At 42.8% G+C, this 13,447-nt stretch overlaps 1 protein-coding gene across 1 annotated transcript; it reads right to left on the bottom strand.

Annotated features, from left to right (window-relative positions):
* Window positions 1–9,530: 9,530 nt before the first annotated feature.
* Window positions 9,531–13,447, bottom strand: use1 (unconventional SNARE in the ER 1 homolog). The gene is made up of 8 exons (XM_079158651.1): window positions 13,335–13,447; window positions 12,470–12,519; window positions 12,291–12,369; window positions 11,987–12,139; window positions 11,686–11,701; window positions 11,518–11,548; window positions 11,136–11,298; window positions 9,531–10,859 (listed from the first exon to the last, which is right to left on the bottom strand). Exons 1-8 carry the CDS (start codon window positions 13,431–13,433, stop codon window positions 10,677–10,679), a joined length of 774 nt encoding a protein of 257 aa, XP_079014777.1. The 5' UTR covers window positions 13,434–13,447; the 3' UTR covers window positions 9,531–10,676.

Genomic DNA, 13,447 nt, shown 5'->3' with positions numbered 1-13,447 from the left:
TTAAATATTCATCAATCCATGAGTGATAAGAAAAGAGCAAGAAATTGTTGAAAATGCGTAGATTAAACTTAAAACGTGCAATTGAAATGTATTTGCTCTTAACAACAACCTATAAGTAGCGTATAGCAGAGATGTGTCATTAAGGGGGGAAGGTAAATAGAAAATTGAGTTTGCCTTACAAAAATAAACCCGAGAGGCCGACGCAGAATGTATTTTCTCACTGGCGCACAGATCGACTGAGACCAAATAAGTGAAAGGGGAAACACCTAATTACTTCCTGAGAGCGAGGCATGGTTGTGGAATAAATGCAGCAGCATTGTATAAGTGTTTACAGAGGAAACACACTCAGCCGCGCACCACCCATCCTGGACGTTAAAGACACCACATCCAAGGTGAGAACTGCTTCTTCCAAGAGGATCAAAGATGGACTGCAGCGTTCATGACACCATCAGTTAGAAGGGGAGCAAGAGACTAACTGCTGCTCTTTAGACATCAACCTGGCTCGACGTCTGCAAAGCGATCCACCTCCCCCCTCGTGAACCGTCTCTTCCCGGGACAAAATTAGTAGCAACAGTGCTGCCAAACAAACTGCCCGAATCCTTGATTAGTTTCCTCTTCCGTCTGCCTTTTGCTATTGTTATTGACCCCTTTGGAGCGAAGCCAAAGCACTGTCCCCGAGTTCTTGTCAGTTGTTTGACAGAGAGGTTAGAGTGTGTGTTTGTGTGTGGCCTGTTCTTTTCCGTCCCGGAGGAGCAGACGCGGGGAAGCCATCAAGGCTTTAACTATTCGTTCTTCCCAAGTCCTATTTCCAGCCACAGCCCGGGGGCATGCGACTTCAACATCCTGAGACTCAGGCCTGACTGACCACAGCGCTGCTCTCTGACCCCCGGAGGGGCCAGCGCTCCGCACACGGAGAAATGGGAGTGACCAGGGGGGGGGGGGGGCCGTGTTGTGTCTTGAAACTTCCCAGAACGACAATAATAAAAACAGTGTTTGTTTATGTTCTCACAAGGAGAGGGATGGGGAAGTGGGGGGGGATCAGAGGAGTAGGGTGGGTGTAAAAGTTCAGCGAGGGGGTCTGGGAGTCAAAAAACAAACTGTCGCTTTAGACTTACGCAAGCTGGAATTATTGTAATGTAGTGACATGTACTTGAGTGCAAGTGTTTGTGTGTGTGTGTGTGTGTGTGTGTGTGATGGTTGCATGCCTGAAAGAGGCCGGCTGTGTGAGAGTACAGTGTGTCTGGTCACTATAAATAACCCTCAGTTTGAAAACATGTGAAAAAAAAATAGCCCAAATTAGGACATCATTTGAGAGTGTGTGCGAAAATAACCAATTCCATCAAGCATGCAGGCTGAGATTAGACAAGTGATGATTGGGAACATGATGTAACTGTATCAGCAGGACACGTCCCTGCATTTGTTTAATAAAGTCGACTCAGTTTAAGTAGAGTTCAGGTGGCCAAAAGTTCCAGGGACACTTTTCTGTAACTGCTCTTTTTCTGGGACAGAATTCATTGTCACAAAGCAAATAAGTTTGGTTTCTTTTATGTATTTATTTTTTCAGTCAAAATATTCTAAATACCGGGGGGGACATAGTTTTAAAATGTCATGCAACTTAATTTCCTGTCAATGATTGAGTGACAAGTGGAAGAAAAACCAAACTGTCACACTTTGCTTTGAGACTGTTGACTGTCGTCAGATGTAATCCAAGACTCACCAAAAAAACTCTACAACAAACAAACAAACAAACGAACAAACACAGCACCTTCTTTTTCCAACTTGCTAACGCTTTGTCAGACCCCTTGGAGTCACTTTCTTACGCACTGGGTAGCCCTGGGCACGGTCGCAGTAAAGTTAACACTTAGTTAATGTTGAGAATTCAAACACTTGCTTAGGTTTAGGCAACACAACTACTTTGTCGGTTTAGGAAAAACGTAATGTTTGGGCTTGAAATAAGTACGTAAACTAAGTAAAACAACGTAACGGTAGTACAGGAAATGTCACAAACATCACTAACGTAACTTCTAAATTGACTCAACAACACTTTGGGAAACAAACGCTGGTCTCCTGGTCGAAAGTCCTGTGTTTATTTGAACCACCCGCCTCCATCCCGTCTCTGCCGTCTTCATACTACCTTGAGGGACGCAGATGGGTCTACATTGTAGTTACTTGAAAGCCCGGTGCGTCCCTAAAGGGGGCCTTGTGCATCGGTGTCAAACGCCGAGGGGGCGTGACAAAGTGTCCGGGAATGAGCATGAGCTGACAAACAAGATTTAAGAGCCTACAGCCTTTGCTAGCAGCTCATTGAGGCAGTGACAGCAGCGTTTAACAGGAAGTATGGTTACCATGTTCACCATCTTAGTTTAGTGTGTTAGCGCTTTGCAGTTCAGCACTAAACACAAAGAACAGCCGAGGTTGATGGGAAGGTCAATAGTTTTGCAGGTGTTTGTTCATAAACCAAAGTATTGGACCGGCCGACTGACATCTTCGTTTTGTAGATGTAACAGAGATGAAGCTATTTGGCCACAATGACAGGAGGCATGTTTGGAGGAGGAAGCGTGAGGCGTTGCAACTAAATCCTAGACGTTATTGGATGGCTTGGGGATGTCTAAATCGAGCTAAAAATCAAGCTTTTGGAAAAGACCTGACCTCAACCCCGCTGGAAATATGTGGACCGCCCTGAGAAGTCGAGTCCATGTAGCAGAATTTTGCCAGAAGCGTGTTGATGGTGAAAAGTGATGAAGGACATGCAATTAAATACTAGCTGTGATTTTAATATACTTGCAATTTATACTTATAATCCCAATGCTGTCATGACACACATTATACGGCTGACAAGGATTGTTGCAGTTTGACCAACAGCTCTGCCGGCCCTATCAGCGGCCTGGTGCTCAGACAACAGGAGGGTCCGGCTTTAACTTGTCAGCGTCAATCAGTGAACCGATGTTGAACATTGCATGCCACAGAATAAAAAGCAAAGGGAAATATGGAAGATGTTCTCTCTTTCCCTTAGCAACAGCACATTTAGTGCTTAAATCATCCCACTGACATGCAGCAGCCACGGAGAGGGTTTAGCCAAAAGATCTCCGAGCTGCTGAATAAAAAACCCGCTCCAACGCCGGAGCTTAAGCATTGCAACTGCAGGTCAAGGTTTCTCACAGCATTCTCTCTGGCGCTGTGATGTTTTATTCAGCGGGAACTATTCTCTTGGCGTTGCTCGTGCTGCAGTGTGAGATGCATCGAGGCAGAGAGGGGGAGACAGGGGAGCGGGGGAGAGGGGGAAGGCGGATCGGCATAGGGGAACGGGGTAAAACTGGGAAGGAAGCTGAGCGATACAGGTAAATAATAGACGAGAGAGAGAATACAATACCAGTATCTGTTACAGCAGCAGTGGTCGAAGCCAGTGTGACATTTACTGAGAAGGGCAATGGTCACACCAGGCTGTGCACAAAATTCCAAAAGACACCGCGACGCAAGTGAGCCTGCTAACGACACCTGGCCAGCCGAGGAACTGATAGTATTAGTGCGCTCAGTGTAAAGGTTTGTCTTAGGAGTGTGTTAATCATCAGCAGTGGTGAAAGAAGCATTCAGACATTGTTCTAAAGTAAAAGTAAATATGCAACAGTTTAAAAAATACTGCATTCATATCATACTTTAGTAAAAGTACAGAAGTATTATGAGTAAGATGATCAGCAAAATGTACTTAAAGTATCTGTTACGCAGACCAACATGATTGTTGTTGTTATATTGTGATAATTGTGGATTATTGTCGCTGGTGTATTATTGTAAAAGTGGCATTTTATTTGTTGTAGTTGGAACTGATTTTAACTAGATTATTTACTGCTGGGTATTTAAATCTTTTTAAGTAATTTTATTTCGTAAAAACATGAACACAATATACAATATTTTCCCCTGAAATATAAAAGTATAAAGTACCTCAAAATCTATAATTCACTCAGTCCTCTGATCTATAATGCTGCAGAGATGCACCGATACTAATACTACTCAATCAGGATCAGGAATTGGTGACAAATCTGGAATTGGATACCATTATTTTAATAAATAACAATTCAGTATATATGTATTTATTGGTTATATTTTGTTTTTCAAAGTTAAGAAAGCAATGTTTAAATCAAGCCTGATGTTGCCTTACACAAAGAAGAACGATCCCATTCACTTCCACAGAGTGAGCCACGCAGTTAATTAATTAAACACTGGTACCAGATCGGTAATCCATATCTGCCGATACATAAAGGCAACGTATTGATATTGGTATCGGGACTCAAATAATCGGATTGGTGCATATCTATAATGTCATTATATTTCACTGGTCTCCAAAAGTACAGCAGCTTTTTGCAGCCAAAAGTAACCAGCAAGTCAAACACCTTTACACGGCAGGAGGAGTAAGGCCGTTCATTCATTCATGAATGGTTTTTGTGTTGAATAAAATCACAGTGCTGTGAGCACAATGTCGAGCCTGCCACACAAATCCCATCCTCTTCATATTCCCACCTAAACACATTTTGTCTCACTGGTTTCCAGCAGCCTACAAGCTCTTTTTGCGAGACCTTTTCTGCAGCTGAAGATGCTCACCATTGTATGCATCCCCTTACCCGTCTCCCCCGCTGAGACATCCAGTCATTTAACAAGGCTGAAGGAACAGAGAGAGAAAATAATCAATAGTTGCGTACAAAGAGCTGGAGTTTGCCTGACAGCCAAACAAGCAGCATCACTATTGATCTGGTTGGAATATGATGGATTTGAGAGGAGAGCACAGTCTACTCCATTTTTACCCATGTGGAGGCAGGATTGGTGCACTCACGTAAACGGGTCCGTAAACACAATCGGAACACAATATGTTACATTTGCAAAATAAAATTCTTTGCAACAGAGTAAGAATCTCTAGTATTGAAATCATAGTATTCTCTGTTCGGGCTGCATTTTCTCAGAGGCTACACTGACAACACAACATGTTGCAGGAAACCTTGGAGAAGAATTTTTGCCAAAATGTGGCACTTTTGTATTTGTAATTAATGAAGATCCATCTGGTTGGCCTTGACATACCAACTGAGTGGACAAAACATGAGATGAATGATGTTGAAACTACCCTTGAAAGAAACCTTGGTCTCAAACATCCTAACAAATAACAGCTCCACCAAGGATTTAGGCCTTTTATCAACACATAATTGTACACACACACACACACACACACACACATACATTTGATTATGTCCATATTGAACTGAAAAGCAGTTTCATTTGTTTTGGGTACATTTTGTGGTTTCAGTGTTTGGTTCATTTGCATAAAAAAACATAATGCAGGTTTAGTGGGAAACCAGAGAGAAACCTGGCAGATGAAAGCAATAACAGAAAGATTTTAGACACACACACACACACACACACACACACAAGCATACACACCCCTAATCTGTTACCCTGACGAGCCTCCCTTGTTCCAGGAGGGGCCTTGCACCTGCTGTGGCAGCTTGGGGCCTCCTGGGGGAGAACTTTGAGGAGGCCCAGGAGAGGAGCGCCTGGTTCCAACGTAACACTTTTGAACAGCACATTATTCCGAGGATGAACCCCCGACCCACCCCTCATCCCTCATCCCCCACTGGACTCAGTGGGGGACGAGGATGGGAAGTGTCCTATGAGGCACACATCCCAGTCTTGGCTCCAGCATCAGGCGGAGCCCAAAGCCTCAACTGCTCCCACTTCATGTTGTCCACAGCACCTTTACGTCCTTGACAGTTTTTACCCTCAAGGCCTTCTCCCCGTCTGAGCAGCGAATCCCAGCCCACGACTCGACCCAGAGAAAAACATGTCCCAATCGTGTCCCAATTCTAGTTTTAAACACCAGAAATAGTTGGACTAAACTAAACAAACAAGATTAAATGTGTTAGTTAGTGAGCTTTAGAGGGGGATTTTGTTGGCTTTGGACAGAGCTGTTCCCTTTGTCTCCGGTCTTCATGCTAAGCTGACTAAACTTACTCCAGTTCCAGGTAGCAAACTCTTGGCGAGAGAGCATATAAGCATTTTTCCTTAAATGTAACTATTCCTTTATGTTCAATTAAGAGGCGGACAAGCTTTTCTTCTCAGTATCAAGCCACAAAGCCTCCTGTAGTACCAGCAACAGCCGCGCTCTCCAGTCCTGCCCGCTGGGAGATCCTCGAATCCCGGAAAGGTAAATAAAGCAAAGAACCAAGAAATGAAACCTCTCAGCAGCAGCGCTACCTGGGATCTCTACATCAAAGAGCTGAGCAGAATCCAGCAGGGAGATGGTTTCTTTCACTGTGGACTCTTTCAGCGCCACGCAGCCCGACAAACAGGCTGGAAGGTTCAGTGCATTAACCCACATGTTGACACGAGGCTGCGAGTGATAGAGCAACAGAGCAATAGGGGGCTGCAGAGGATGACATACAGGTCTTTGGGGTGCAATAAACACACATGCATGCACAGGCCAAAACACACATGCGTGTACAGACACACACACACACACACACACACACACACTGTTATGGCTGCTTGGTTTATCTGTGATCTGCTTCCTGGTGGATTTCCTCTGAAATCAAACTGGATCCTCAGCTGTCACAGATACAGCAAAAGGCGTCAAAGTGGTCCTTCAGCTACCTGAACGCTCCATGTCAGAGAGCTGCCACAACACTGCTGCACATGTGAGTGTGAGTGTGAGACAGCTTTGAGATGAGCCCTCACTAGAGAGAGGAAGAGCCAGAAACACAACACGACCACACAGACAGACAGAGACACACACACACACACACACACACACACACAGGGAGGCGGGTCCTGGCGAGGGAAACAGTAACGGCAAAATGAAAACAAAGTGAAACTTCCACAGCACCTGTGTAGACAAGAGAGATTAAGATCGACACTGGTGCAACTGTGATCAGAAGACACAGACTTCAGTGAATACAAGTTTTAATGTTTTGATATAAGTTTACCAATGCAGTGGTGAATTGTAAACTCTGATACCGCTCTGTGAATAAAGGTTAACTGCACCAGAGTTGGTTTGATTTACTGACAACTTTCAACACTTTTTCGGGGGATAGAGCAGTAAAATTCGGACTTATTTCCATCACTGTCTCTGGTGATTTAACCCTACTAACCTTTATCTAGATGCACACTCGATTTCCATGTCTGACCTAAGAAATACTGGAAATTATGAACTAAAAACCGTAAAAGCAGTTTGTCAATAAAAGGAAATCATGGAGTTTATTGACTCGTGGAGATTTAACTGTTAATTGTGTATCTCAGCAATTCCAAACCGCTCCCTATGTGACTCAGAGTAACGGCGGCGGATCAGTTCTGTTTTCCATGAATCGGAGTGTGTGTGTGTGAGATAGTGACTCACAGTATAAGCTTAATAGGTGCAGCCTTTTACGCTCCCATTAGGTCATTAACATTACAGCACATTCGAAACTTTGGCAAGGAGTAAAAAAGAAAGAAAGAAAAAAAAAGAAAAGCCCTCTCTACCCCTGTGCTCCCTGAAGGAAGTACATGGAAAAAAAGAGAATGAAAGGAAAATCTCCTTCATCTCTGTAGGCAACCCAAATCCTCACTGTAGCTGCAGCCAAAAACTATATTAAAAAGAGTGGAGTGTTGGTGTTTAACAGCCGCAGCGCTGCGCTGAGAGGGGATGGAAGTTCTCTCATGCTTAACAATTTCTCTGCTGTTTGGAAAGCTCAAACCAATTTAAAGCACACACACACACACACCAGCACAAAAATTAGTGGTACAAGATCAAATTATATTCCTTGTTTCCTGCTCCTAAATGAACAGTTTTTGGGATCCCAGGTTGAGAAAAATCCCTTTGTCCACTGCTGTTTATCCGTTACTCAAACATTGTTCTTATCTATGACTTGCAACTAATCTAGAAAGCAGTGGAGATGATTCCTTAACCATAAATAAACAGTGTATAGATACATTGAGGTCTTTTACTTAGTTAATAAGTGTAGCAAATCCACACTGTCAAAAATACTCCCATTCAAGTAAAAGCCCTGCATTCATAATCTTACTTAAGTACGGCAGAATGGTCGCTGTCAGGGTATTATATAATATAGTTAAATCATTATTATTATTATTGATGAATTACTGTGTGGCTAGCTTTGTCCGGTGGTTTGGACACTTAAAATCTACAACAATGCATCAAATTCTATAAGCTAATCATATATTTATATGCAGAATCTTAATTATCAAAGTCTAAAGCAACTATTTGGAAACACTTAAGAAAAATACCGTTGTGTTATTCTTCTTTACCGCTGGTTGCAACTTATAACCCCTTCATAAAGGCTCTCGTTTCTCATTGGCACTGATTCAGCTAAATTTACAAGTAAAGAGGGTCGAGCACTATTTTCAGGGTGTCCCTGTGGGAAAAAGAGTGCAGGAAGGAACTCATTCAGGTTCCCGGGGTCAGAGGTTAAAAGGGCCATTAATGGACTCCACAGATCTAGAGGCATTTGCTGAATATAGTAACTCGTACTTAACACGTCCCAGACTCTGGAGTCTGTGTAGGAAACTGAGACGAAACAGTCCGTTTCAGCTAATGGGATACTAGAACCACAATGAACATGAGAAACCACACCGCTGATGAAGTCATGTACTGTAGCTGCAGCCTCAGAGAGCCAATCACACAGCCAGAGCATTAGCAAAGGCCTGAGAATGGAGGCGCAAACAGCTGTGATTTAACTGAGGGATGATGATCCTCCGCAGTGACACAACCTCATTTGGTCTCCTGGTGGCCTGCATACCTCAGCTTCCAGCAGGCAAAATACCCCCCAGGGATCCTAAAATACACGGCAGGCCCGGCCAGCCGTGAGGAGGGGCAGCAGCCGGGGAGAGAGGAGAGAGAGGAAGGGCCGGGGGCAGAGCTGCAAGCCTGGACAAGCTAGTCAGCTCCACAGTCCTCAGACGACAGTCAGACTGACAACACAGCAGGAATGTTGGCCTCCTAGAAGCTTCTTCAGTGCGTCTGTTCTCAGGGAAAAAAAGAAAAATCACAGTTTCCAAGCAGTGATCCCCAAATGTCAACAGGCTGAATCAAGTAGGAACAAATGCAGACAAATGCAAAGATTAGCCAGAAGTCACATTGAGTCACTGTGTGATTTTCTGTGGCCAATTGCAGTTATTTCTTTTTTTTTTTTAGCCACACTTCATCAGACCCCTTCTATAACTTCTATAAATGAGTAGTGGGGTTAATTTAGGATCCATGGCTTGATCCGGCCACGAGGGTCACTGAGGCCATGCATCTGTTCATATGTCCAGGATGTGACTGACACTCTCTGGCCACATGAAGTCACTGCAGCAGACATTTTCAACAACAGAGGGCGCAATTCGGTATCTTTTTTTTTTTTATCAAGAGGAAAAGTCATACACAGCTCCCACTACACACACAGTGCTCACAGTTATTATGGCAAAAACAATTAAAGGAAGTGTTTATACTTTAGAGTCTTTATACTTTTGTGGATTCATTTCTTTTGACCGTAGGCACTATTAAAACACTCTGAATGACACGCGGTTACAGTCATTTTAATGAGAACAAAATCTTACTTCATCAACATCAGCAGTCATCACCAACACAACACACTTCATCACCTGATGGACATTTATGGAATAAACCACCAACACATACAGACTCATAAACAACAAACAGCACTGAGGAAATCCGACATATTGAGGAGTGGTGAACTAATATCTAACGGCACAAAGCTCTAAACCTCTACGAAATGAATGTCTCCAGAACAAAAAGTAGAAGATAAAAAAAGTAAACTGATGCTTGGAATCTGTTTCACAATTTGTATTAATATTACATATTAGTAAAACACTTTAACCCCCTTATTTAACATTCATAAGCACCATATACACATGTAATGAATGGTTCACAACACTATAATGCACTATAAACAGATAATGAATGATAATATAGTAAATATAATAATAATATGTCTTCATGGAAGTTAGAATTGTTGACAAAGACAATGTCCTCATAGCAACAGTGTAGTGTTATAAACCATTTATTAAACATATATATTGTGCTTATAAATGCCAAATAGGGTCAGTTAAAGTCAAGTTTTAGCACACCAAGAACTGTTTGTGAGTCCACATGTTTTCATGTTCAATTAATATAGTGTTGAAACCGTGGCTAATACACAGTAGATGTCGGACGGTTCGTGAACTCTTTAAGATGTATGCATGGCGAAAAATCTGTTCTATGAAAGATTATTTAGGTTGCACTAAGTGAGAAAGTACACACATGTATTGAATGGCTAGCAGCCGACCTGATGACGGATTAAAACAGTTAAGGCTCAGCCTCTGCTGTCTGGCTATTAAGACTTATGTTGCTGCTCGCAAAAAAAAAAGAAAACCTCCAACAAGAAGTTCTTCACCTCGATTCATGATCCGTTTAAAAAAAACAAAAAGGTATACCGATGCTTCAAACCACATTTTTAACTTCCATCAGCTTGTTTAGAGGAAGAATTTCCGTTTCAAAAGTGCAAATGTTTCAGTTGTTTTGGTTCTGACCACTACTGATCTGCATCACACACACACACACACACACAGACACAGACGAGCTGTGCTGATATATGAGGCCTATGTAGTTGCTTCTCTGTAAACCGAGGAGGACGCAGCGCTAAGAGTTCGGGATTGTCGGCCGGTCATCACCGCAGTCTGGGGAAGATTCTGATGAAGAGGATCATGCTGATGAAGCTGAAGGAGACCAGGATGAGCATCAGCCACAGCAACCAGTTGACGGACTTCTTGGTGTGCTGCTCCAGTCGCTCCGACTCCGTCTTCAGCTTCTCGAAGTTCATGTCCGCCTGACGCATGGACTGGCTCAGAGTCTGGGAGGGAAAGGGAAACGCACAGCTGATCATGTAAACATACAGATACATGCTGAGCACTCACACCTACAACTCAGCTTTCTTATTTCAGACACTATTAGACTGTTTTAGTGCAACAGGAGCAGAACATGCTTGAGGAAACGTTAGCCAAAACAGACAGGGTGACGTATTACAGCTTTTATTTCCACTCCATTTCCATATCACATCTTAGTAACCCTGATGTGGTAAAGACAGTACGATGAATACTGCGATACTTCTAGGCTTGTGTCCAGTTACCTGGTTGTCCTGTTTGATGATGTTCTGTGCGGCCAGAGTGTTGTTCTTCAGGTTTCGGGCCAGGTTGAGCATGTCCTCGGCAAGCTTCTCCTGGAGGTTGTGGTGGTGCTGCAGGACGGCCTCCAGCTCTGCAGCAGACTGACGCTCATCCAGAGGAAGACCTCTGCACGAGGCAAGACAACATTTTGATTTTTACTCACTAAATGTGATACAAAGTTCCACGGTTGCCATCTTGTCAAAGCGTTAAGCAGCGAGGAGAGATTTATGATTAACAGATCTGGAAATGAGCCTCAGCTGCCATTGTTTGTTATTAAACGAATAACTAAATACAGTATAAGGGACGTTAGATCTTTAAGACAAGAAATGATGTGTGCAGCTTTACCTCCTGTTCCGCAAGTCTGTTTCCGATGTGCCTATAGAGAGGAAAGGAGAACGTCATCTTTCTAGAACATCGATCAGATTACTGGCTTGTTTAAATATAAAAGTATAATTTTTCAGCCGAGCTACTGAATTCAAGGATACCTTTGAATCTGAAAAACATATTTCTTACCTTTGCCTGACGGTCCCTGTCAAGACACAAAAGAAGAACATTTATGAATTTAATGGAGGCTTTATTATTTGTTTTCTCAATTTTATTTTTTTACCAAACCTTTAAGTATTTCATTTGAAGGCTAAAATGCTCAACTTTTAAAATGGTAAACATTACCAGTACTAGATGAAGGTGGAATCAGCCGTGAGCAAAACAATGCAGGTGCATCAGCTGTTATTTCCACAGCGTGTAAATCTCAGAAGTGAACCATTATATCTCGACTACTCAGCACTTTAGCTCAGGAGTCTACATCTCAACCTACCGTGCCGAGCAGCTCGTCCCTCATCTCTCCCGTACACCGGGCCTTCGCCTGCATGTGGACAGTTTTTGAGGCCGGCATCCTCTCGTTGGCTATTGTGGGCGTTCGCCCGGGAGCGAGGAACTGATTAGCCAACGCCTTTTCAGTTGGTGACGACTGTGAACGAGAACAGGAGAGACATGAGATCAGAATAAAAAGGTCTGTGTACAGTATGTGGGATACACAGTTCATATAACAAATACAGAGAATGTTTTAAACACTGCCATAAACATCCAAGTTAAAAATGTTAGAAATTATTGTCACTGACCAGCTTCTCTGCCTCAAGAAGTCCTTTCAGAAAATCTACTTTTCTTGAATATTCAGTCATTATTTCTGCTGTTGGTTTGCTGAAAAAACAAAAACAAACACAAGTTGTTATCGACATGTGTGTTACACATTAGCAATGATAAAAACATTAAGATACATGAGAGTTGAGAGAGACGGTACCTCAGGTTTTTCCTCAGAGCCACCAGCATCTCCTCCAGGGCACCAACATACTAGAGGACAACAGAAGAGCAGTCATTGTATACATTGTTAGGGGACATTTGTTTGGATGATTATATCGTTTAAAACATGCTTTATTTTAAACAAGGCAAGCATATTGCAGTTGGGACACTAAGCCCAAACCCAATACAGTGTAACACAAAAGCACTGCGATAAATCCTACTTTAATAAAAGATTATATGTTCAGTTGTTGTTGGAGCTGTTTTAGAGAGCTGATTCAGCTTCATGGTCGTTCTGGAGGCTGTAGTTTAACTCTCATTGATATAAATAGTGTGGACAAAGGAAACACTTCTTGTAAATCGATACAGTTCAACAGCATCACAAATTGCACCTCCAAATGAGAATGTAGAGTTTAATTAACACCCTTGCTATAACGGTTTCAACAAAACCTGAACATTATAACCTCCACAAAGGGAGGATTAGTTGCAGGACTGTTCACCTATTTAGTGTGAACTAGGGGTACCAAGTAAACTGGGCACTTAAGTGTGAATATTAAGTTACTATTAACTCTGTGTAACCGTGTTAGCTGTCATTAATGCAGTAAGCTAACTTGGCTAGCATAGCAGAGTTAACAGCTGTAACACGAGCTACGTGTGTTTTTCGTGTAACGTGTGTCGGAGAGGTTAACGCCACAGAAAAGCACCATCTCATGAAGTCCTGTCGGTGGGTTCAGTGACGACGTGGCTGACAGACTCGGCGGCTCACAGCTGCTGCTAACAACAACAACAGCCATGCTAACTCAAACGTTAGCTGTTGAAGGTCAGAGCTCAACGATATAAAAATGACTTGCGTGTTGACGTTGTCTTACCTTTTCTAATCTCCATTCGGTTTCTCCTCGTTTCTCAGAAGCTATGGACTCACAGCGGGACAATAGTCTGATAAAATTGATTTCTAATCTTGAAGCCATGTTTGAAGCTGACG

The sequence above is a fragment of the Pholis gunnellus genome (genome assembly GCF_910591455.1).
Source record: "Pholis gunnellus genome assembly, chromosome: 4".
Classification (NCBI taxonomy): domain Eukaryota; kingdom Metazoa; phylum Chordata; class Actinopteri; order Perciformes; family Pholidae; genus Pholis; species Pholis gunnellus.
The sequence above is the reverse complement of the archived record's forward strand: the minus strand, read 5'-3'. Positions and strand labels throughout refer to the sequence as shown.

What these genes read in the sequence shown, in the direction of transcription:
- use1 (XM_079158651.1), bottom strand. Translation starts at nt 13,433, where the DNA reads ATGGCTTCAAGATTAGAAATCAATTTTATCAGACTATTGTCCCGCTGT. An exon ending in TTCTTGAGGCAGAGAAGCTG is followed by an intron (nt 12,140 to 12,290) that starts GTCAGTGACAAT and finishes TCTCGTTCACAG; the next exon opens with TCGTCACCAACTGAAAAGGC. An exon ending in ACAGACTTGCGGAACAGGAG is followed by an intron (nt 11,299 to 11,517) that starts GTAAAGCTGCAC and finishes TGCCTCGTGCAG; the next exon opens with AGGTCTTCCTCTGGATGAGC.